Source organism: Lissotriton helveticus, chromosome 2_1 (assembly GCF_964261635.1).
Source record: "Lissotriton helveticus chromosome 2_1, aLisHel1.1, whole genome shotgun sequence".
NCBI lineage: Eukaryota > Metazoa > Chordata > Amphibia > Caudata > Salamandridae > Lissotriton > Lissotriton helveticus.
Genome location: NC_136059.1, coordinates 343796830 through 343823975, shown reverse-complemented (window position 1 = coordinate 343823975; position 27146 = coordinate 343796830). Strand labels below are relative to the sequence as shown.

The following is a 27146-nucleotide window of genomic DNA, read 5'->3' as shown; positions in this document are numbered from 1 at the left end:
CGTGGTGGATGTCATCTTGTCAGCCAGGCGTGACTCCACTAAGTCCATCTATTCTAGGTGGTCAAAATTTGTCTCTTGGTGTGGGGAAAAATCTATAGACCCTTTGAGAGCCCATTTGTCTGATGTTCTCCAGTTTGCCCTTTCTCTGGCGCAACAGGGGCTTGCTGTTGCCACAGTTAAGGGCTATCTTTCAGCGCTGTCGGCATTTCTCTGCTTGCCTGACCAGCCATCTCTTTTTAAATCTCCTGTGGTTTTAAGGTTTTTGAAGGGCCTGATGAATAAGTTCCCTCCTACTCCTTTTATTGTGCCTCAGTGGGACTTAAATCTTGTTTTGACCTTTCTGATGGGCGTTCCCTTTGAGCCTCTTCACAAATGTCCTATGAGGCTTTTGACTCTTAAGACAGTTTTCCTCGTTGCAATAACCTCGGCAAGGAGGGTAAGTGAGCTTCAAGCTCTTAGTTCCAAGCCCCCTTTCTTGTCCATTCATGCTGATCGAATGGTTCTTAGGAGCAGGGCTGCTTTTCTGCCTAAGGTGGTGACTCCTTTCCACCTTGGTCAATCTGTTACCCTCCCTACCTTTTATCCTCCCCCACACCCTTCCAAGGAGGAGGAGAGGTTACACCGTCTGGACCCCAAGAGGGCGGTGTCTTTTTACTTGGACAGAACTAAAGACTGTCGGTTGGATGACCAGCTCTTCATTGGCTTTGCTGGCTGCAAGAAAGGAAGAGCGGTCCATAAAAGAACTTTATCAAGATGGATCGTCCTCTGTATAAAGATCTGCTACTCTTTGGCCGGTAAGGAACCTCCAGAGGGTATAAGGGCTCATTCTACAAGAGCTAAGTCATCAACCTCTGCATTGGCTAGAGGTGTTCCTGTAGAGGATATTTGTAGGGCGGCAACTTGGTCTTCCCTCCACACTTTCGCAAAGCATTACTGCTTGGATTCCGAGGTGAGGAGGGACGGCCACTTTGCGCGCTCTGTCCTCCATGATTTCCTGGTCTAGAAGAGTGGACACCCTCCTCCGGGAGTGAGGACTGCTGTGGGACTCTATTCACAAGGTGAGGAATCCACACGGCAGATGTATCTATCAGAAGAACAAGTTACTTACCTTCGGTAACGCTTTTTCTGGTAGATACAATATCTGCCTGTGGATTCCTCACTGATACCCACCCGCCTCCCCGTTGTCCACTCTTCTATGCCAGTGTTTCTATTATGTATTTATTTTATTGTCAAATGTTTTATTGCATTTGCTTCACACTGTGTGTGTTACCTTGATATTTTATTGCGTATACTGTGTATATGTCTACTGTCATTGGTCCGTCCGTGTGCCTCGAAGGCACGGAAAAAAGGGCGGAACTGATGTCATCACCCCGGCGTGGGCCTAATATAGGCGTCGGTGATGTCAGCAGAGTTGCGAGCGATGCCGTGCCTCTATGACGTCCGGGTCCACGTCGGCGCGAAGCTACAAAAAGAATTTCCGAATGTTGCTGACGCAGGGGGATATTTGATGTTGATATATGTTGTGGATTTCCTATAGAAAATAGGTCCTAACTATAACTACTTACTGGCGACCGCCTGTAGGTTATATATACATTGCAAGCTTTCGCAATACATTGCTCGGTTAGGATCATGGAGCTATATGATATCATATATTTGTGGTAAAAGTAGTATTTTAGAGCTTATAGAGCCAGTACTTAAGTAGGAAATTGGCATTCAAATTTAAAACAAGCACTTGCAATCCAACAGGTCTGGCATTACTAAAGGTTTGAGCGAATGGCGATGCATTATTATTTGCAACGCCAATAGCTCAAACATTTAGTGTGAGACCTACTGCATTGCAAATACTTGTTTGTTTTGCTACTAACTTTGGTGCCCTATTGATGAATCTGGAGAAAACTTTCTAAGATTCTTTTTTGACTAGTTTGGTCATTGAAAGCTTCGGGGTGATCCGTCATGCGGGGGCTTAGAAAAATGGGGGGTTCCAAAACAGAAAGTCCTCATTCATTTCCTATAGATTTTTTTATGAAGTGCTATCGCAAAAATTGTTGAAATGAATGACTTTTAATTTTGCCGGATGCTAGATCTTGGTCCAGAACGTGTGCATTTTGGGATTTGGTCTAATTCTGTTTAATAGCTTTTCAGATATTAAGGTACAAAAATATTTGTATATCTGCAGGAGTCCTTCAAACCCAATTTTAAAACATAGAGAGTTCTGATTGGCCCAGGAACCTTTTTTTACCCTGGTGCTTGTTCGCCCACGCGGGAGACACACTCCTTTGGTAGCGAGCACTCTGATTGACTGGTTGCAACATGAAGAAAAACGTAGCAGGTAGCTATTACAGGACTCGGGACGTAATCCACTGCCCTAAGATTCATTCTAAAAACAATATAAAGGGGCAGAGATACCTAACTCTCCCACTCTGCCCAATCCTGGGGCAAAATAGTATATAATCATTTTTTTTAAAGTTGTGGTCCCATTGGACTCCCGTGGGATCAAAGCATTTAAAAAAAGTTGTGGACAGGGGCTGAAGTGAAAAACAAAGTGGAGGGGGGCATACTATTCCCCTGCCTGAGCTGCATCGAGACCCCGGTGAGCCAAATACCGGGATCAAAGTTTAAACACCGTACTCCATAGGCCAATTACAGGTGAGAGCAGACTTTTATTTTCCTCCCTGCACTCTTGTGGGCAGGAAAACCCAGAAACAGCTGCTCCTATTCAGTGAAAAAAAAGAATGGCTAGAGTGACGTTATAGTTAGGTACGGTAATGATATCATACTTAGCATTAAGAAGCACCGCAGACATTCACTGAAAAGAGGTTAAAGAGACCTAATATTCAGGTGTAAATGTCAGGTTACACATAACGTTGTAAACAAAAAAAAACATTGAATTCACCAATTATAATCATGTCTTGAATGATGTAATTTGTGAGACCATAAGAAGTGCATAGCCAGGGCGGCCTTTATCTGTGCATGGCATGGGTTAGCTACAGCCAGCCCCTGTATGCAGTCAACTCACCACCAACATTCTCTCCTCCCTCCTTTTTGAGTCAAGCCTTTTTGAGCCTGCAAGACCTGTTGCATCCTCTTCTATGGGCTCTGGTACACCCACCAATTGCCATGTGGCATTCAGAAATGCTGGCTTGTCACTGGAGCTATTGTGTAAATGTCTCTCCTTTGTTTGCTTAGCTCTTTTAACGGCGATTTCACTTAAAGAACATTTTGGTTGGTCATCACACTGTACAGCACATGATGGCCCCTCCTCCTATTTGGGCATTGCATTCACGGTTCCTCCTGGTCGTCCCAACGGGTTTACAATGCCCCTCCAATTTCTACCGGTCAAGTTAGCGCTATATAAAACTACAAAAATAAATTGTGGAAAAATTGTGGAAAGCTTTGGCAGTCAAGTAGTTAATGTCAGCTATATATAAAAAACACATAAATAAATTAATAGACATAACTACACAGTCCACCCTCTACATCCATCTCGGTGTTCTTTGTTTAGGTGAATGGCCACACTCCTTCTCCCAGGAGGACTTTGCTAAGATCATGTCTCACTTTCTACGGTGAGTTCTGTCCTGGAGAGAAGCCTACATGTAACTGCCACTAGTGCTGATTCACGTTTTACAATATAATGCACTGCTAGCAAGATGGCAGTGGTAAGTGGCACCCCCACTGAACTCCGACTTCTAGGTTGATGCAGAGAATGGCCCATGCACGCCTCCCAGCTGTAATTGATTTGCTGCAAAGACTGCGGTTGCTCCAGAGACATGGCTGGTGAGTTTCACCGTGCTAGTCTGATGGCTGCTCAAGCTCTCCGCCATAACTCGTTTTTAATGTCGCCCCTGTACTCTTTTTCTGTGCTTTATAGTTTAATGTAATACTGTGTTTTGTAAAGGCGGCGTGACTATTATGTTGCTTGCCTTTCCCCAGCTTTCTGTTCAATTGCCTTTTGTGTTTCTGCAGCCTAATATAGCAACGAAAAGCAACTTCAGCTGCTGCTTCTCGAAAAGGGCACAGACAGGCAGCAGGAGGTCAGACTCTGACGCTCTTCAAGTTAAATTGTTCATTTTTGGCCTGGATTCCACAAGAAATGGTACACTGCATATCTTAAGCCACTGATAGAATATGAAAGCTTAAGAAAGGCTTTGAAAGGCACCCAAGAGCTTTTCATCACCACATCTCTTGGGAGTTTCTAAACATTGGCGTAAGAAGATTTATTTTATTCTTTTTGAAGATTAGGGATCACGTCAAAATAATGAGCATCAACAAACTCCTGTTCTTTTTGGAACAAGATCGCTGATGTATACTAGTAGGAGGGTGTTGAAAATTACACGTCTTTCACTGGTGGAGAAATACTGGCAAGTCTATCACAGATGTGGACTTTTCTTGTGCAGTGTTAGAAAATGTTATATTCTCATCTGTGCTCTGTTCCCAAAAATGTTTTATTGCATTTCTAGGATCATATTCAAATGGAGATGATTTTTCTCTGCTTTTTTTCTACATTATTTAAAGACAGGAGAATTCCCCATGTGTGTACAAGAACGCAGTCTGTAGCGTTTTCGTCATTGCCGTACCTGTTCTTGCTTCTCTCTTATTAACTTTGGACGTTAGGTTTGACGGATCCAGGGATTTCTGAACAGTAATTTCCAAAGCTCTACAGTGTGGACAGGATATTGCGCAGCAGCTACTCCATACAGTGCAACTGTTGTTCAGTGTTTAGTGGGAATTTGTGACAGCTTCCAGCAAAGCTTGCAAATTTGAAAATGAGCAAAATGCAATAATTGCATGTTTTCCTACTTCAAACGATGTACTTTATACACCGTTTGTGTATTTATTCTAAACGTCTATGGGGCTGATTCTGATGCGGGTTGGAAAGCTTCCCAACAAAATTGGTTTGGAAATGGTTTCCGACCCACTCGGATTGGGAGAGTTCAACCGACAGAGTAAGATGCATCGGATGCTTCCCGACACGATTTGGTTGGACTCCCATTGGCTTCAATGGGAGCATATGTTCCTAACCGCATCATAATCGGGCCCTCGGTTGGTAAGACATGTTCCCGATCCAATTTGGAAGGAGCAAATGCTGTTAGGAGGCCTTCCTAACTGCATCAGAATCAGGCCCTAAGTGGGAATGCTTTCCTAATCGCATCAGAATCAGGCCCTTTGTATCTTGTTGTTTCTGTAGTTCTATCTGTTATGTTTATAAGACTTGGAAGCCCTGGCATTATCAGGGTATTTGGCATTAATTTCTTTGGGGAAACATCAGTTCTGACCCCTACCATAATTAAACCTAGCATTTTTAGCGCAGTACATTTATCCTTCCAATAATATTGAATCATAAACTTGGCTACCATTTACAAATTTTGTAGTTGCTTTCAGGATACTTAGAATATCGCCATAAAATGCATTAGACAAATAAGATGCATTGATGTACAAACATAAATAGTAAGAGTTTTCACATTAATTGCTGATCCTAAAAATCTGACATGCATATGGCTCATATGTACAGAGTTAGACATCCTTCCTACAAATTGGTAGGCAACTTTCACTCCCAGTAACATTTGTGTTAATTATTGGGGATAGATGTTTGGTTCTCATTCAAAATATCGATTCTTTTATATCGAGCTCCACATACATCAATTATGCTAACTACCAAAAGGTCAAGGTAGGTAAAAAAAGGGAAATACGAATTAGCAGCTATTAAATCAACATCTCCTCTGTAGTCTGTGAAAGATCTTCTCTGTAGGTATTGAAGTGAGCAACTTAAGCATTATTGTCTCTACGAACTAAGGTTCCAAAATTCCAGGATTAAGCATAGCGTGAGCAAAATCAGTTATGCTTTGCAGTGTGTTGTATAATTATGCAACCAGGAAGGTTTGCTTGAAAATTGCACGTTCATTGTAGTGGCTGGTACTGCGGTTACTTCCCATTCCTTTCACCTAATGATGTTATTATTTGGTTGTTTCATTTTACACTTGAGCATTTTAGTTACCCTATTCATCTATCATTCAGAGAAAATTATAAATAGTTAGATGCAAGTTATCCATTCAACATATTATATGCTTCGGCAAGGAAGGCTAAAGATTTTTTTGTTGCTAAAGTACAGCTTTGACCTGTTTTTGTCAGCATAACCTGTTTGCCTACTCTGATAAATGTATTGCCATTAGTACCAGGATATATTATATATATCAGTGTTGTCATCAGTGATGTCATTGACCCTGTCATGAGTGATGTAAGCAGTACAGTACATTGTGGGGGTGCAAGTTATACTGTTTCTTTCAGTGAATTTCTAAGTTTTTTTTAATTCCACTTCCTAAGTAAAACATCCCTGTAACTTTTGTTTTCTTCTGTGAATTTCTAAGGTTTTTTAAATGGTCATTTCTAACTATAACGTCCCTGTAACCTTTATGTTTTTCAGTGAATTGCTATGGCTTTTTAAAGTCTATTTCCTAAGTATAGCATCATTGTAACCTTTGGTTTTTTCAGAGACTTTCTGACGTTTTTCAAATTCTATTTCCCAACTATAATGTTAATGTAACCTATGAATTTTTAATTACATTTTTGAGGTTTTTAAATTGCATTTTCTATCAAAAATAGCTGTATAAGGTGTATTTTTATAAGCTCACATTTTTTGCAGTAGATTATTAAGCATTGTTTTTTTATTGAATTTTTTTTATTTACTACGGCATCGCAATACTTGTGGTGACTTCGTGAAAGGCGTATGTTTTTGAGAAAGTCCTAAACATATATATAGACAGATTTTACTTAATAGAAGGCACTAGTTGTTTAGTAATGTAGAGTTTATATTTGAGTTTGTGTGATGATTTAAGGAAAACACAGGTGACCCTGTAGACCGCGGCGGCGTCAGCCATTGCGAAGTGAGCATGTTTTTTTTAAAACTCGGGTACACATAAATAGACATATTTTGATTAATAGTTGTCACAAGTTGTTTATTGATATACTCTTTAAACCTAACTTTTGGAAGAATTTTTTCAATTAAAAGACTTTATTTGGGTGTTTTGTGTGATCGCAGCAATGCCGGGCATCGCAATGATATCAATAGCCGCGAATATGTCACAAAATGACAAAAATTGGGCAGGCATTCAATAGGCACCACCACATTCAAAACTTGTAACTGCAAAATGGATTACAACCAACACACTAAACACATTACTATCTAAACTACTATATAATAGCATGTACAACTCCCTTAATATCTCTATAACACAGTGCATAAAAATGTCAGTGTTATCTATGGCTGCATGCATCAATGTATCACGAAGTCTCTCAATCACTGTATAAGTATTTGAGGGGATCTGCGAGATGGTGCATAAGTCTATCAATACCTCTGTAATGAAATGCGTGACTGCCTCAGTGCATCTATGAGTGAGTGCATCAGTATCACAATGGGTCTGTGAACGGTTGCATAAGTCTCTCACTCAATCTGTGAGCAGGTGCATGAGTACCTTTGTAAATATGTATATGACTGTCTGACTGGATCTTTGAGTAGATACATGAGTGTCTAAGGGGGTGTCTTAATGGGTGAGTGAGTGGGTGGGTGGGTACATGAGTATCTGAGTTGAACTGTGAGTGAGTGCATAAATCTCTCAGTGAGTCTATGACTGGCAGCATGAGTATCTGAGTGGTTTTGTCAGTGGGTGCATGGATCTGTGAGTGAGACTGTATGTAGGTACATGAGTCTCTAAGTGTATAACTAACTGGGTGCATAAGTCTCTGAATGGGTCTATGAGTGGCTGTGTGAGTGACTGTATGGGTGTGTAAGTATCTGAGTGCGCCATTAATTGATTTCTGAGTATCTGAGTGGATCAGTGAGTTGGTGTATTAGTGCCTCAATGGGTCTGTGATTGAGAGCATAAGTCTCAGAGTAGTGGGTGAATGGGTTTTTTAGTGACTTTCTGATGTTTTTCAAATTCTATTTCCCAACTGTAATGTTAATGTAACCTATGAATTTTTAATTACATTTTTGAGGTTTTTAAATTGCACTTTCTATCAAAAATAGCTCTATAAGGTGTATTTGTATAAGCTCACATTTTCTGCAGTAGATTATTAAGCATTGTTTTTTTCTTGAATTTATTTTATTTACTACGGCATCGCAATACTTGTGGTGACTTCGTGAAAGGCGTATGTTTTTTAGAAAGTCTTAAACATATATATAGACAGATTTTACTTAATAGAAGACACTAGTTGTTTAGTAATGTAGAGTTTATATTTGAGTTTGTGTGATGATTTAGGGAAAACACAGGTGACCCTGTAGACAGCGGCGGCGTCAGCCATTTCGAAGTGCGCATGTTTTTTTTAAAACTCGGGTACACATAAGTAGACATATTTTGATTAATATTTGGCACAAGTTGTTTATTGATATACTCTTTAAACCTAACTTTGGAAGAATTTTTTCAATTAAAAGACTTTTTTGGGGTGTTTTGTGTGATCGCAGCAATGCCGGGCATCGCAATGATATCAATAGCCGCGAATATGTCACAAAATGACAAAAATTGGGCAGGCATTCAATAGGCACCACCACATTCAAAACTTGTAACTGCAAAATGGATTACAACCAACACACTAAACACATTACTATCTAAACAACTATATAATAGCATGTACAACTCCCTTAACATCTCTATAACACAGTGCATAAAAATGTCAGTGTTATCTATGGCTGCATGCTTCAATGTATCACTAAGTCTCTCAATCACTGTATAAGTATTTAAGGGGATCTGCGAGATGGTGCATAAGTCTATCAATACCTCTGTAATGAAATGCGTGACTGCCTCAGTGCATCTATGAGTGTGTGCATCAGTATCACAATGGGTCTGTGAACGGTTGCATAAGTCTCTCACTCAATCTGTGAGCAGGTGCATGAGTACCTTTGTAAATATGTATATGACTGTCTGACTAGATCTTTGAGTAGATACATGAGTGTCTAAGGGGGTGTCTTAATGGGTGAGTGAGTGGATGGGTGGGTACATGAGTATCTGAGTTGAACTGTGAGTGAGTGCATAAATCTCTCAGTGAGTCTATGACTGGCAGCATGAGTATCTGAGTGGTTTTGTCAGTGGGTGCATGGGTCTGTGAGTGAGACTGTATGTAGGTACATGAGTCTCTAAGTGTATAACTAACTGGGTGCATAATTCTCTGAATGGGTCTATGAGTGGCTGTGTGAGTGACTGTATGGGTGTGTAAGTATCTGAGTGCGCCCATTAATTGATTTCTGTGTATCTGAGTGGATCGGTGAGTTGGTGTATTAGTGCCTCAATGGGTCTGTGATTGAGAGCATAAGTCTCAGAGTAGTGGGTGAATGGGTGAATGCATGAGTGTCTGAGTGGGTTTGGGACTGGGAGCTCGAGTGTCTGGGTGGGTCTGGGAGTGGATGCATAATCCTTGACTGGATGAGTGTATGGGTGCATGTATAGCTGATTGAGTTTATGAGTGGTTGTCTGAGTTTCTGAGTGTATGAGTGACTGAGTCCATAAGTCTCTGAGAGGGTCTGTGACTGAGTGTGTGAGTCATTGTATGGGTCTTTTAGTGGGTGTAAGAGTATCTAAGCAGGTATGAGACTGTATGCATGAGTCAATGACTGAGTCTCTAAGTAGATGCACAAGTCTCTGAGTGGGGCTGCAAATGGGTGCCTAACTGTCTAATTGAGTATGTAAGTGGGCACATAAGTACCTGAATGGGTATGTGAGTGAGTGCATTAGTATCTAAGTGGTTATGTGACTGGATGTATAAGTGTGTGTAGTGGATATGTGAATAGGTGTACAAATGTCTGAGTGAGTTTGTACGAGTGTGTGACATGACCGGAGAGTGTTTATATATATATATATATTTCCGCCAATATTTGTGATGTCGCAGCAATAATGGCAATGTCCCTGCGATGGTACACGGGGGGTACCCACTGGTGGTCACAGCGTCGTTGATGGAAAAAATCAACACACCATTTCTCAAACATCGGGTCACAGTATAGCCACCCTGACCCCTTATGTTAGCTTTCACACAAAATGTCAACCCCAGGAACCGTTCCCAGTAGATAAAATGGCAGATGCAACTTTCTGTTCAGCTTGCATCAAGCCAATCAGAGCATTCCTGTCGTAAAATAATCACAAAATGTCAGTGACCAGAGATATATCTATAATTTTCAGCTTATATTTCGCAAAAACTACTGAAGAGGTTTGCACCAAATAACATAAAGCACAATCTGCATTACAACATCTACCCTTCTGCCAAATTTGGTGTAATTCTGTCCAGCGGTTCGGGCTGTAGGATTGACAATGCGTTCCTATGAGAATTAACATTACAAATGCGAAATTTTTGGCTCCCATATTTCTCGGTCCCCACTGCACAGATCACCCCCAAACTTTCCAGGACAACCAAAACCTACTTTGACACTTGTTTTATAAAATTTCATGAAGATTGGTCAAATGACGGCAGAGTTATAGCCAAGGCAAAAAATGCTTTTCCTATGGAAACCAGGCATTAACTATAACGACCAACTGGCGACCACCAGTAGGTACTATTTATATTTTATTACCTAATAGGTAGTTAAAGTTAGGACCTAGTTTCCATAGGAAGAATTTTTTTCATTTGCCAATAACTTTGGCATCGTTTGACGAATCTTCGGGAAATAATCAAAACTAGTTTGATGCTCACTTCAGATGCTGTCTTGAAAATTTCGGGGTGATCCGATAAGTGGAGGCTGAGAAAAAGGACGGGTCCCAACATGTTTTTTCTCCATGTTAATTCCAAAACTTTAGACATGGTTACAGCCCAAACTGCTGAACGGAATTACACCAAATTTGGCAGAAAGGTAGCTCTTGTTCCAGAAAGCGCCTATTCTGTTAAACTATGTAAATCCATTCAGTAATTATGGAGAAATTTAAAGAAATTTCCAGGTGAACCGAGTTACAAGAAAAAATATTTGTAAAAAAAGAAAAGGGGGACAGGGTAGAAACACCCGGACCCCCTAGGCCTCTGAGGGGGTTGCCAAAAAAGCATTGTTTTTAAATAAATGCTGCGGGAGGCATGCTGGATACAAGACTCCCACAGAAAATTTAAAAAAACAAGCACAGACTCCAGCACTTGGTCTAATTAGGCCCCAGGGTGGGTCGGGTCCTGGGGGCAGTTGAAAATATAAAGCCCAGGGACCTCCACCTCCCCGGGGCTACATCTAACAGTAATGTGTGGGGTGGAGCCCTGGTGACCGCCACCTCCCAGGGGCTGAAATAAATAATGATGTGTGAGGGCCACCTACCCGGGGCACAAAGACATTAATGAAGGGGGGGCGTTGAGGATCCGTGGCCCCGGGGAGTTGGAGAAGAGAAGGGTGCCGCGCAGACCGCCTCCAGGAGCCTTACATGGCCTTGGGGACTGCCACTGCCCCCGGGGCCGCCACCAGCAATGTCCCGGGGTGCCCACCCTCGGTACATTGCAGTTTGCTATGGTATGGCAGAAGCACAGCTCCCGCCATTGCATAGCAAACAGTGTGCTCTGGTTTGAGCCAATGAGAGCATTTTACGCACTTTTTCTCAAAGCGAGAACACTTTGCTTTTCACACACAGGAAGCTGCAGGTAAGCAACTCCCTGTGTCTAAAAAGCAATGCTGGCTCCCACAGGAGGTGAGGAACCGGCTGAGACCATGGGGGCCTTCAGGCTCCCCTCATGGTCGCCAACAAAGAGGCCAGGCCCTCATGGTTGGAGGACCCTTGGTTGCTGGTGGTCCTTAGGTGCCAACAAAACCTCCTGTTACCTCAAGTGAGCCCCACACAGTGGGATTGCTGAGTGGTAGTCAGAGGCCATGCCCCACTTTCTCCACCACTCTGCAAACATGTCTCTCAGAGCACTGCTGGTGGGGGGATGAGGTCCTCTTGCCTCCTTAGGACCTCAGGACTAAAGTTGACCTCTTCCACGAATGAGTAGTGAACCAGGAGGTGCATTTGCAGAGTGGTGGAGAAAGGGGGCTTGGGCTCTGATGACCTTTCAGCAATCCAGCTGTGTGGGTCTTACTCGAGGTAACAGAAGGGGTAGTTGGCCTCCACGGACCCTCAAGAGCCAAGAGGACTTCATCCTCCAACTAGCAGCCCACCAGGAGGCGCATTTGCAGAGAGTTGGAGAAAGGGGGCAAGGCCACTGAAAACGTCTTAGCAAACCCACTGTGTGGGACTTGCGAGAGGTAACAGGAGGGGCTGTTGTCCCCCAAGGACTTCTTCTCCCCACTAGTAGTGGGCCAGATGTCATGTTTGCTGAGCGGTGGAGAAAGGGGGTGGGCCTGCTATCAGGTCTTAGCCATCCGGCTGTGTGGGACTTACTGGTGGTAATAGGAGGGGTAGTTGCCCCCAAGTTCATCCTTGGGGCCCAACTACCCCTCCTGTTAATTCCAATAAGTTCCACACTGCAGGATTACTAAGAGGTCTTCAGAGGCCAAGCCCCCTTTCTCCACTACTCTGCAAACGTGGCTCATGGTGCACTACTGGTTGGGCGATGAAGTCCATTTTACTCCTGAGAGACCTTGGGTGCCAAGAAGCTCTCCTGTAAGTCCTACACAGCGGGATTTGTGAGAGCTGATCGGAGGCACAGCCCCCTTTCTCCACCACTCTGCAAAAACTAGTATTAGCTAAAAAAAACTATAAATTCACTGAAAAAAACCAAGGTTACAGGGACATTATAGTGAGGAATGAACTTTTAAAAAACATTAGAAATTCACTGGAAACCTAAGCTTGCAGGGATGTTATAGATAGAAAATATGATTAGAAAAAACCCTTCAAAATTCACAGAAAAAAATAAAGGTTACAGGGATTTTACCGTTAAGGTCAGATTTCACTCATTCAAAACAAGTGAAATTTGTCCATAGTTAGTGAGGTAACTATAACTCACACCTCCGCAATGCACTGCTTATGGCTTCACATATTACATCACTCATGACATGGTCAGTGACATCACTGATGGCCTCTCAAATGACAATAAATATTAATTTTAAATTACCCATACGTACACATTCTAATTTCCTTACTACCCCTCTACACTACCTATCCCTGAATGGTAAAAGACCCTACAACACTTCTCATTTCTCAAAAAGGCTCTCCTATTCATTACCCAATACACTACGCAACCATGGACACCTTTACACTATCCATCCCTTAACTGTAAATGATCCTTGCTTCCCCTATAACCTACCCCCGATACCTAACCAATTCTTTTTCACCTGACAGACAACCTATCTTTATAACCTAAAAACCCCTTACTACCCCTACATCTAACCCATCCCTGAACCTTAAAAACATTATATGTGTATCGGCCACATGCATCATTGTTGCCGTTTGCGATTCTTAAATTGCGAAAATTAAGGAATCGCAATTTAGAAATCGCAAACAGCAATGCATGAAAAAATCGCGACTTTTTTTGCGATTCCTTATTTTTCCTTAATCGCGATTCACAATTTGCGAATCGCAATTAAGGAAAACCTTCCCATTGATTACTATGGGCCAAAAGGCCCATAGGAATGAATGGGAAGGCATTCACATTTTGCGATTTTCAATTTGCAAATTCGCAAAATGTGAATGCAATTTAAAGGGTGCAGGGGGGGGGTCCAAAGAACCCCTTCCTGCACCCCTGAAATGTAACTTTAAATGCAATTTACACACACACATGCCCCAAGGACATGTGTGTGTGTAAATTAAAACTTTCAAATATGTAACTTGTGCATGTTTGAAAGTTTTCGGTAAATTAGCATGAAGTTCAACTTAATGCTAATTTACCCCTTCCAATTTGTGAATTTGCAATTAAAAAATTATCATGCATTGCATTTAAGAAATCTCAAATTGCGATTTCTTAAATACAAACGCAATTTTAGAAATCGCAACATGGTTGCGATTCCTAAAAATTGGGAAAATCATGATGCATCCAAAATTTGAGAATTGCATTCGCAAACGGCCGAAAAATGCGATACGCACCGTTTGCGAATGCAATTTTTAATGATGCATGTGGGCATATATTAGCTGTCTAACTAAAACATGTGAACTCCCAAGGTTCCTTACTTTTGTTTTGCAGATATAAAACTATATATACATACAAAATACACTTTCCAGCTAAATAAAGGCTGACAAAGTAAAACCCCATATAAAATACTTGCAAATTAATTATGAGGTACTTTCCTGTGAAGTAATGACCATCACAATGTAGTTACTGGTGATGTAATGTCCCTCGATGTAATTACTGCAATGTAACAGTAGCACACCCAATACGAGTTAAAATATCACAGTATGAAGTTAGTAATGCACTAAAATTCCCTTTAATTTTTAAAATGTGCCCCATAATTTGATGATGCTTACTACTACATTCCGTTAAACCTCCTCCATAATTCGAAAGTTCATTGTAATACATATCATATAGGCTGGTCCATAAATAGATTATTGAGCAATGATTACCTTTTTGGCTTCTCTGGATCCAGAGGCTGATCTCCGTTAATGTCCAGTAAAGAAATTCGAATAAATTCACGATTAGTCTCAATTGGCATTTTTCCTGCCATTCCGTTGTAATAATCAGAAAGAAGCCTCATGGTGTCCTGAAAGCGGTCCACTTCCACCTTCAATCACAAAAAGAAACAAATTCTTATAAAGCATTTGCTGTAGTCCTTATACAATATCAAGGGAGGTAAAGCCTACTTAATAAACCCTATTGGGGATTGATTAACAAAGTAAAATGCATAGAAAAAAACTTTAGTCACATGAAAACTAAAGATTGCGAATCTTCAATATTTGAAACAAGTGAAAATATTTTTGTTTTAATTCAAGAAATCCATAAAATGTCTGACACTCTATAATGAAACTTTCTTGGTGTATTCGTAGATAATAGATGTTTATTATTAACCGACTCAATAGTACTAATTAAATCCACCTCAGGTGAATGAAAGGCTGTGCAAAACCAGCAAGAATTCAAACCTCAGAATATGGAGGCAAAAACAGATCTCTGAAGAGGGATTAGTATAATGACTGATTGCCTGCAAAGGAAAAACAATAACTATTAGGGTGAGCCATTGACATTCATGGAAGGGTGTTTAACCAAAGTAGAAATTCCCAAAAACCGTGAGATACAAATATTATGGTCTAAATATTGTGAACTTAATATTGAAAGTAAGAAGGTTTTTCAAATATAATTCAAATATAATTGGATAAATATCGTTGTATTTAATATAGATATATAACAGATAGTTTTTTTAGTTTGATAAATATCAGTTAATTTGGTAATATAGATTTTCAGTATTATAAGATTATTTGTGTTTTTATAAAATAAATATTCTATTTTTAATTCATTTAGAAATTGTTAATTTAGTAGTGGGTTGTTGGTTTTGTATGGGAAGATTTTAAAATGTAAAGTATTGTTTTTAACTGATGGTATTTTTTTGAGAATTTCACATGATAATTGCGTACATTTATTAACTGATTCATTATTATTTAAATTATGCGTTAACATTTTATTAATTCCTAATTAGTTGATTGTTTTAATTACTAAATTGTGTTAATGTTACATTTTTGATTCTTTTAATTTTAATAGTTTATTTATTAACTTAATATTCAAACATTTCCATTTTTACAGAACACTTCTATTGTTTTCTGCTCCTGTTCCCTTTAACGGTAGTTGAGAGAAGACATTTTATTTAAATATATATATATATATTGTTGTTAATTTTATTATTTTATTCTTTGTTACATTTGTTATATTTAACGTTATTTATTTCATATTCAATTAATAAATGCAATTTAATTTTAGTTTTTTTTGTTTATATTTAAATTACCTTGTTACTTTAGGAGCGGAAGTAGTTATCTGATCCCTCTGTGGGCAAACACCTTTCCTACTATTGCTTAGATTGAAGTGGGAATGGTAAATCTAAAACCTCCAAAGTCCAATCCTTTCCCTTTATTTGCTTCCTTTGGAGTGGGAATATTAAACTTAACACCATCACAGTCCAACGTTTTCTAACTCTTGCTGACATTGGAGTGGGAACAGTAAATTTGACCCCTACAAAGTCCAACACTTTCCTTAATGTTGTTCAGAATAAAGTGGGAATAGTAAATCTGACTGTTAGAAAATCCAACTGATTTCATTCTTTTCTTACAGTGAAGTCAGAATCATATATCTAACTCTGCCAGTCCGACACTTTAACTACTGTTGCTTAGATTGGAATGGGAATACTAAATCTAATCTCTACAATGTCCTATACTTCCCCTACTTTTGCCTTTGTTAGCATGGGAATTGTAATTGTGAACCCCAACAGTTTCCCTCCTTTTACTTACTTTTGAGTAAGAACAGCAAATCTATCCCCTCCAAAGACCAACAGACCAACACTACCCCTACTTTTGCTTATGTTGGAGTGGGAATAGTAAATGGGACCTCTTCAATGTCCAAAATCTTCGCTACTAATGAATAAGTTACTAACCTCGGGTAACGTCTTATGTGGTAGACACTAGATTTAATCACAGATTCCTCCGCATCGGAAGAGGGCACCGAGCGACTCTGTAACAACGTCATCCACCAAATGTGATGTTGTTAGAGTCCACAGAACCCCTCCCCTGATGGGCTGATGTCAGTTTCGTCCACAACTACTTTCCGTGCTAAAACGTGGAGCGATTTATAGAAACTGCTATGGAGACAGTGTGCCCAAAATAACCCTTTTATTAACAGACACTTGTATTAAGCAGTATTGGTTAGTTGATGAGTCTGATATTGATATTATATATATATATACATACCTCAAAAATGGCACATACAGCACGAAAATGTTTGAAAGCCCCACAGAAGACAATTTAGAACTTGATGGCTTCTGGGAGTGGTAGTCTCCTAAACGAGATCATGTGACAGAGACTGTATTTTAAAAGGGGCCAGCTCTACTCCATCGACATAGGAGGAGCCAGGAAGGTTAAAATCAAGGTGTTTCCTTTTTCAAGTTGGTAATGGCATCTGAAGAAGACTTTTTGTCGAAATGCATTATGCCACAGCTTTAACATTAAACGAGCCTTCTGCCTTGATCCCCGCTGTGTCCTTTGTGGTGTCTCGTAAGGAGTTACGGTTGTGAAGTATCTTAGCACGCAACCAGTCGCGTGCAGAAGGACCCGCTTAGAAGAGTCCGAGGGATAGTCTGGTGTTTGTTTGCTTCCCAATAGAATTGGATATTGCCTCGGACCGCCTCATAGACGACCCCAGCATATGGTTATTGCCGGAAAGCGATCAGGATCTGACGGGGGAACACAGACACTGACCTGATGTTCCGTGACCCTGCAGGGGAAAGGACTGGAGGCAAGCGAAAGGGGACCCAAGGCAGACCGTTTTAACAACTAAAAAGGAAATTAAGAAGGTAACATCACTCACCTCGAAAATGGCACATACAGCACGAAAATGTTTGAAAGCCCCACAGAAGTCAATTTAGAACTTGATGGCTTCTGGGAGTGGTAGTCTCCTAAACGAGATCATGTGACAGAGACTGTATTTTAAAAGGGGCCAGCTGTACTCCATCGACATAGGAGGAGCCAGGAAGGTTAAAATCAAGGTGTTTCCTTTTTCGAGTTGGTAATGGCATCTGAAGAAGACTTTTTGTCGAAATGCATTATGCCACAGCTTTAACATTAAACGAGCATTCTGCCTTGATCCCGCTGTGTCCTTTGTGGTGTCTCGTAAGGAGTTGCCGTTGTGAAGTATATATATATATATATATATACACATATATACATATATATATGTATATGTACACATATACACATATATATATATATATATATATATAGAGAGAGAGAATGACGCAGTTATACTGCCTTTATTAAACTGAAATGCGCCATTTTGGAACAATTTAACAGTAAAGGGTCATTGTTATAGTTACCCAGTGTCGAAAATGACTTAATTAAAGCTGAGTTCCCATGAAACTTAAAGTTAAGCCATCTGAGCGCTATTACTGTAAAAAAAGACTCATTATGATTCACAGTCCCTTAATGCATTATGGTGGCAGTTGTAAAAAATGGACTGGAATTCCTTTCAAGCCCTCTGCTGCAATCGAAACATTTAAAAGTTGCATAAATAAACCAAATGACACACAGCAGTGCCGCCTTTCGATTTCATTAAGAAACTTCTTACATATAGATCAAACCTCTGGATCTCAGAGGGCCAATCCAGTCTCGTTATCATTTTCCAAAGCAATCTTGCTCATGAATGGCAGCTGCAATGTTCAACTTAATTCCTGTATCTGGTGTGACTCGATCCGACAATCAGTATGGAGGTCCCCTTCCCTGACCCCACTGCTTGGCCAGTGCCATTTGCAGTGCCAAGCTCCAACAAAGGTGGTAATCCTAGGGATATCCAGTCCCCCACCACGAAAGCCTCTGCTTCCAACGTTGAACCTGCCTCTCCCCTTCTGCAGTCTCCTCATCTCCATTGACACACTCCTTGTCTGGGGACACACTTTTTTTACCAACGAAAAGCACATATGTGCAGGTGCATATAAGGGATGTAAGAATGTAAGAAAAGAAAATACTTGCCGGGGTAGGGCACCACACCAAATTGCACGTCGAGGGATGAGGGAAAAGAAGCCAATTGGCAGTGCCGTATAATGGCTCACACAGAATGAAATAAAGGCGACTATTTCCAGCCAGACGAGAGAAAATGAGGATGATGTAGCAATCAGGGCTTAAGATTTCGCTCCACTCCGACTATCCCAATAACGATGTAAAGCGGAGTGAGCCTGAGAGGCAAACAGATATTGGACATTTAAAGGCATGTCCACCAAGACATACTGAACAGTCTCAGAGAAACCAGAGGTACGTAGCCAGGAACACCGGCAAAGTGCTACTGAAAGGGCCATAGCTCGCCCAACAGAATCTGTGGTATCCATGCCACCACGAATTAGGAATATAGCCACCTGATGGCTATCCTGGTCCACCTGAGCAAGAGTGTCTCAACAGTCATTGAGGATAGAGGGGAGAAGGAGTGAGGCAGAATCCCACAAGACATGAGAAAAATGGCACAAAACACAAGTCACATGAATGGACCGCAAAGCAGAGCTGGTAGCTAAAAAGATATATCAGCCCAGAGCATCCAGCCCTTTAGATTTCCAGTCCGAAGGGTTGTTGGATATGGTGCCGATGTTGAGGGAGGTTGTAGCAGCCTGAACCACAAAGCTTTTCAGGGATTACTGACGGAAAAGGCAGAGCGGGTCTCCAAGGGTGGGATAGTGCCTATGAGCCCACAGAGGCCCTTGAAACAGGTTTAGCCCATGTGCCCAACAAAATATCACAGAGGCTTTTGCTGTAGGGAAGCGCAGGCTCACTTCTGAAGCATCTCAAGTAGAGGATCACTGGTCACTTCCCCAGATGGAAGCTGCAATACCAAAACTATAGCAACACTCTGAAAAAGCTGAACAAAAGCCGAGCTAACCTCTGAAGTGAGGTGACGAGGAGTACATAGGCCTGAGGATGGGGAAGAGCCAAAGCCACTAGCATCACCATGGTCAGAAACCCAATGAAACTCTGGAGGAGGCTTATCTATGTGAGCATGCACATCACCAAAAGACCCTGGTGCCATGAAGAAAAAAACAGAGAGTTCCCCCGAAAGTGGAGGAAGGTAGTACAAAGGGGACTGATCCACTGTCCCTATCACTGACGGCACTGAGAAGACAACACCGGGGCGTCTGGGAGAAGGGAAAAAGTAGAGGCGACCTGTGTGTGTCGTCAACGCCGGAGTCGGTGCTGATGGATCCAATATAAGTTTCACAGATGGGAACCATGAAGGGTTGTACACCGGAGCGGAAAGGAAGTTGAGCATGGATTCAGAGGGTAGGTCCCACTGGCATGGAGTCAGTCGAGGCCTCAATAACTTCCTCTGGGCCAAAAGCACACCGGAGAAAAGTTGAGAGCCAAAAACAGCATGAAGGGAGAGAGAGATGTCCCTCATCTGAGCCACAGTCACCTGGATGCTGGGAAAAACCGAAAGGCGTGGAACAGACACCCGCTCAGACTCTGATAATTGCGTAATAGGAGGCGAGTCAGGGACACCTAAAGTATGAGGTAAATTTGGGGAAGGCTGCCGCACTGACTGCCTATGGGTAACTTAACAGGCGACAGCGAGGACAAAGGACTTCAGGAGCTGGCCCTTGACTGGTCCTTGAAGGAAGATGACCGTGACCATCGAGGGGCCGTCGACATCCATGCGGCAAAAGTGTCATGTGGCGCTGCTGCAGCATCGATGACAGAAGCTGAAGACACGATCCGCAACACTCGATGTCAGGGTGGGCGCCTAGACACCACATGCACATTGGATGAGGGCTTGATATTGTAGACCCCAGAACCTCAAAGATGTCCAGTAAAAACTACACTGCTTCATCGACAAACGTTGAAAAAGGCCAAAAATGGCCAGAGGTACTGCACTCCAGATCCGCATAGTAGCGCAAAAAAGAACTGACATCAGTGAGTCAGGGGAGGGCTTATATGGACTCTAACAACATCACATCCAGTTGACAACATAACTATGGAGTTTCTCGGCACCCTCTAATGCCGTGCAGAGGTAATGCTGTAGAAAACTTTCCGGATCCAGTCTGGAGCCTGGAGATAACTCTAAGGTAAGGAATCTGCAGCTAGACATCTCTATCAGATGCTAAGATTAGAGTGGGAATAGTACATTTAAGACATGAACATTTTTCCTACTAAGGAATGGAAATATGTGTTTAAATTATTTCTGATGCTTTTTTAATATATTATTTTATTTTTATCTAATTGAATTTCTATTGTTATGAATACTTTTAATGTAATTTATTCTATTGATTTAATAATGTTTAATTGGTTAAAGTGTATGGTTTTATTTTTTGATTTTCATAAGTCGTCTTTTAAAACACATTTCTTTACTTTTAATTGCATTATTGAGGCAACCTTTAATATCTAAATGTAAATAAATATAATGCTATATGCAGTAAAATTGATGTATTTGCCTGTTTCTTGATGATATTCTGGTCCACAATATCTCTGTCTCAATAGTTTTGTAGTTTACACGCAAAGTATGTAAACTCAGTACTTGTGCATCACAATATTTTTTTTGATGATATTATGATTAGTCATATATGGGTAGGTATACTAGAAAGTGATCATAACAGGGCCACTTTTGTTTGTTTTATTCTGGACCCCAACACTCAACTACTTGAATGGTTGTAAGACATTTAGAGCCAGGAGTCACATGAGAACCAATACTATAAATAACTTCTAAATAAGATTCTTTAAAATAGGGAGGGGTGACTTTGAAGGCAAACAAGATGGCCGCAAAATACAAGAGCTCCCAGTCGGCAGACTGTAAGCCTAAACATACTGCAGTATCCTTTAAGGGGAAAAGAAACATCCCTTTCATCACAAAAGACCTATGTGGTTGGTGGAGGTCTCAAAGTGACTGTGTCTCCCGCAGAGGATAGTATGGAACACAGAAAAAATAAAGGAATGGTCTTTGAATAGTTAGAGTAGAATGTGATTAATGGCTCTCCAGCTTCAGAATATATGCTGAAGGTTTGTCTACATACTCTATCTAATGACTTTTAACAGGATGGTTTGCAGTGGACAGAGCAGTCCACTCGCAAAAGACACACTGCATGCTTGTGGCTCTGGATATGAGATATGTATATGAGATGTGGTAAAACCCTAATGTAAATTGGGATATATAACCATACTCGGTGCAAGATATGGCCTTCAGGCCACAGGCACAAAATGGACTGGAGACATAGGCCTTTCTAGAAAGCTCAACCATGCAAGGATTGGCTAATTTCCAGTCCCAAAAGCCTACAGATCAGGTGTAAGAACCCACAGTCAGTATTGCTCTAATGCCACTGAAGGACTTCAAAACTGATGTAGTTGCTATTGACCTTTGTAGTGTAGTTCCGATAGTACGCTTTCATGCAGGACCTACACTGTTTGCAGATAACATATACTGTGGGCTTGGTGGCAAACTGAGTTTGTACGCCCCCACCGAATATGTCAGCCTATGTTTTTGCATTAGCGAGCTCGCATTGCTACTAGAATCTCCTGTTATCAGAGAGATTACTTTTTGCAACTTCAGAACATATAACCTCAGACTCGTGCAAACAATATGCAACTTTTCACCCAGTCATTTGTGCTTGCTTGTTTTGCTTTCAGAGAGATACACCAAAGAAACAGTTGAGCGTGTTTACAATAAGAATTTATTGTACCGTAGTTCTTCTCATATAAAATATGTGTGCTGCTACAACTGTAATACAGAGAGATATAGAACCAGCAGTACAGTAAATAGAAAGAAATAGTATTGTTCTACCATTTTGCAAGTCATGAACACATACATGAATATGAAATGCATTTATAAAATAAAATGCGCACTCCTAAGATGCCTGTCTAGATGTACTAAGTGTACCTAGCATGTGCGTAGGTGCTGTACCTAGCATGTGCGTAGGCGCAAATGAGCCCAAGTCTAAGTAACTAAGTCTAAGAGCCTAAGTCTAAGAACCAAGAATCCCACTAGGATTTAGTCAAACCCCCATACCTGAAAAATGAGAGAGTGGGACCTCATACTGGACTTGAGTTGGACGCCCCGCAAGGGATTGTCAGACCACTGTCACCTGGAGCGAATGCATGTCGGAGCTGCAACGTCTCTGGTCAGTGTGTCAGCCATGAAGTCTCAGTTCCCTCCTGCTCTCTGATAGCAAGAGGTGCTGTATTTATACAGTCTATTTGCGTATGTTTCTCATTGTTCAGTATGAGGATGACGTTGGGTATTAAACATTGTGCATCGATGAGAGAGGTGAATTGGACCTTCTGTAGAGTATACTCATAAATTATTCATATGTGCTAAGGATGACATCTTTACAATATCGATTGGGAAAAACGCCCCCTTTGGCATGTAACTAGGTGAAAGTGTAGTCCATAAAAGGCTACAGTCCTAATAAGGCGTTATGTCCATACAAGGCAGTATGTCCTTATTTGGAGTGTGGAGGACAATGTAGGGGAAGTGTACGATGTTCCATAGACCTATATCAGTGTACCGATATGAAATATAACAGCCACTGAAGGACTTCACAACTGATGTAGTTGCTATTGACCTTAAGCTCCTGAGGGAACATTTCAAAGAGTGGAAGACACGGGGCACGCGAGGTGCAATAATAGCTCACTCAAAGGGGTTCCTAAACATGCAGGTGGTTAAAGTACAGAACTATCTGTTGAAAACCTGATATTACACAAACTGAAGCCAAAGGAACTTCCTGTGTTTCCTTCAGTATGGTGGACCCAAGTGCTACAGTCCCGTCTCACAGACTTAGGGGAACCTAGAGTAAAATTTGGAATTTTTTGACACCAGAAGAGAAATGGAAATGGCTGGAAGGATGGATGGATGGTTGCATGCAGAAGATGAACCAGTACATGACATGTTCGAGAGATAAAGGAGGAATGTGAGAGAGAAGGACCTTCTGGCCCATTATGGAAATCCTCTAATCAAAAGTGAGAGATTCAAATGGCTTGATCCTGGAGTAGCAGCTCAATATTCACTCAAGCGAATGAACATTGCCCTTGGTGATCATCCAACAGAGATGATTCTGACTTTGATTCCTCGAATGTCCAACTAGCATGAGATAAGGGATAATTGTTTTTAAGAATTGGGAAGCATTTGCTATTACAGCTGGCTCAGGTAAGGTCACTGTTAATGGTTGTAGATTATGTGTTACTACTTATGGTGTTTAAAATACATGTCTCCAGATGGATTGTGGTGGAGATTTTCTATTTCTGCTGTATACGCCTGTTTCTTCATCATATTCTGTGAGGTTCCAATTGGTGGTGAAGATCAGAGGTTCAATTTAACAACGGATGATCAATGGGATAGGATGGTAGCTCTAACTAAAGCATGAGAGGGGATGAAAATACTGCAGCGATTTGCCACAGATATGTCTGAAAAATTGATTATAATATCATAATATTATTGCAATATCATGAATACCCCATAAAGCAGGAAACATTCCTGACACTGCTCTTTCTTTGGACTCATTTCACTTTTAAATGTTGAAAGTCAGATTTTGTATAAAATACTTGCATATAGGCTAGACAAGGTGATGCTTTTTATGCTCATCGTGTCAACAAGAGTGCATCTCAAACCTGTTGTACTGAAATGCACCAGAACGTAGCAGAACCATCTACTTTGATTTCTCCTGAGGCTGAAAAGCATTTTACTCTAGTAAGTATTGGTTTCTCTTTAAGAAAGTAGAGAAAATGGGTTTTGGTTCTTATTTCTGTGGTTAGGCTCCAATGACGAAGGGAATGGTAAAATGGGTTATGTCAATACCATTCCTACTAGAAGGCCCTAACTCCAATTACATTTGCTTCATCTATCAAACCTCTGGCCTTCTGGATACGAAGGGACCCCCTTAAGAAGAGGCATCAGGAACATGAGGAGAGGGAAGACAGATTTTATCTGTACACTGACGATTTGCCCCTGTATCTGGCAGATCCATGAACTTCACTGAACAGATTTCAGTATAGCCTAGAGTGTATTGACGGTATTCAGGCACTTCAAAGCTAACTCGTCAAAGTCACTTGTGCTTATCCTTATCAAAGGGGTATTTTCAGCTAAATACTATATTCCATTCCAAATCTAAACCAGGGGGTTTAGATATTTGGGTTGTCTCATTCATTATTGAGCAGCATGCCATCAACTACTTTAAAAATAATCGTCTCTGTCCAGCAGTGTGGACTGAAGTCAAACTGCTAGCCCTGAAGAAGACAGCACATGCTTATCTGTGATGTTAGGTGGGTAGAACATAATCGTTCAATTACTTTTCCTATGAAATTAGGTAGGTGATGGGCAGAAGGTAGTTGGTGAGATCATCTAGCCCCATGTTAGATTTCTCTCGCAATGTGAAGATTTGTCGGGCTTGAGCACATCTGGGAAGACTCCTTAGCTGAGTGAGACATCAATGATGTTGAGAATGGTCGTAAGTTTCAATAGGAGATCATAGGCAGTCAACTTGGAGGTTGAGTGATGGGGAATTGAAGGCAATGCAAGTGTCTGGTTTATGTGGTATCTATTTTGTTGATCCTCTTGTTGAAGAAGCTATTGATGGTGTTACATTGGGCAACTTTGATGAGTGCTTTTTGCTTTTGTTGCTCACTTTACTGAAGGTCTACGTGCAGAAAGGAGTACATTAAGTTGGGCACGGTCAATTAAGAGTCTGGCTGTCTCCAGCAGCTCAGAATTCACATCACAGTGAAAATGACCAGCTCTGGCAAAAACCTTTGTCTGTGGCTGGCTCAGAATAAATCTTTGGCAACATGCCCATGCTTCAATGAATGGCAATATTTTTAAGCATGATTACGTATCCTAGGTTACATTTCATAGCAAAAGACAGAGCATATACTATAACTTAATGCTCATAGAATGTCAATGGTACAACACATACTTCCTGAACCTGAGATCACAAAGTTACATTGACTTTTGTATCCATATTCAACCCACCAGAATGAAGTGACTCCAGTATTATATCACCACCACTTACATATCAGTAACTCTCTCTATACCTTGGTAGATTGCTTCCAAACTTTTTTAGAACTACAACCCAATTTTTAAAAAGACAAATGTTAGTCCCACTTAGCTTTCCTGTACATGGGTCAGGTGATTTTTTAATGTAACTAAAGCATTATATGGCAGTGCAGTGTCATTTACAGATAGCACATTTTCCACTGAAACAGCCACTACAATTGCACAGAAAAACATCTTTAGTGAACACGCAAATGATAATGAGGGGAAATCAGATTCCAGTAAATATTTATCTTATATGTTTGCTTTCCTAACTGCTGAATGTGTACAAGTATTTACATTTTGTTGTGTTACATAAACATTAAATACTAGAGCCTTTCTTTTTACACTCACTATACCCCAGTAAGATTGCCACATAATTTACTTTACTTTTCTTTCTCTGACTGCAAAGTGAGAGGAGTTTGTAAACACCAATCCCCATGTTAACAAAATAATCAGCAATTTGTCAGAGGAAATAACCTGACATTTGACCTCTCTCTTTGAAATGTGATGCGATGACTGCAGAATTCAAAGACACCTTTAGTTGTTGCTTTGACTTTCGGGACCTACCAAAAATCCTTTCATGATTTACAAGTGGGCTTCAAACTACAGTTTGGAATATGCTGCCATAGTATTTTGATATTCAAAAAACCAAAAACCTCTTTTTAATGGAATTGCTATTTCATTCCATAAAGTGGTATGCTATTCGGTAAATAGGATCCACATTTGTAACTGTATATTTTTTTAACTGCATATTCAAAAGCATAGACAAGAAACTTGGTAGTAGATGAAACATTGGCTCCGATTTACCATTTCATTTTCTTCTGTCACACTATGGAACCTGTGTAGTATTAACTTTTTCTGTAGACTTTACATTTCCTATATCTATGACAGCCTGACTGTCCACTCAACAATGTTTTACCATCAGTTTCCTTCCAATGACTTTTGACCAATAAGTGTCTCTTAACAATTCTGCTATCTCCCATCACTAAGTTTCCACCCACCATACTTTACTCATGTGAAGACAATGCACAAACAAATGTTAATGTTCACTCCCCCCAGTAAGCATGATAATCGGACAAATTGCTCCACACTCTGAAAGACTGGATGGGCAGAAACTACTTTAGACTAAACAGATGCAAGTCTTAGCTCTTGCTCTTTGCCCTCATCAGTGTTTAAATGAATACTCCTACTACACTGATACCTTAAATCTCAAAACCTATTTTATTTCCACCACAAATGACCTAGTTACTCTAATCAGTGATCTAAACATGACCTCAGTGATCAATGCTGTATTCCCACCTACATCAGCTATGAAAAGGCACCATGAAACTCCAATGCCAGAAATATGAGATCTGACATTTTGAAATTTGGTCTTATGCATCCTTTCATAGGTATAAAAAATTAACATCTTCTAAGTTAAGGGGCTTTCTGTGAGAGTACTGGGGATGGGAGGAATAAGGAATGGAGTAAATTATTGTCTCTGGATTGAACTAGAAGGTCAATCCACTGTGTGAGAAATTGGGATCTTGGTTAAGGGGAGGTGAAAACCTACTCAAGCAACAGCCACAATCCTAGTCCGGGTAAACCAC

General features: G+C 40.7%; 1 protein-coding gene across 2 annotated transcripts in view; it reads right to left on the bottom strand.

Moving 5' to 3' along the window:
• The window catches only part of SPEF2 (sperm flagellar and cilia associated 2), a 1151963-nt gene that overhangs the window by 453986 nt on the left and 670831 nt on the right, over positions 1–27146 (bottom strand). For both annotated transcript variants that reach the window (XM_078674939.1, XM_078674940.1), the window contains exon 23: positions 14439–14596. In XM_078674939.1, coding sequence (XP_078531065.1) covers positions 14439–14596 — 158 coding nt within the window. The remainder of the gene's footprint in view (positions 1–14438; positions 14597–27146) is intronic.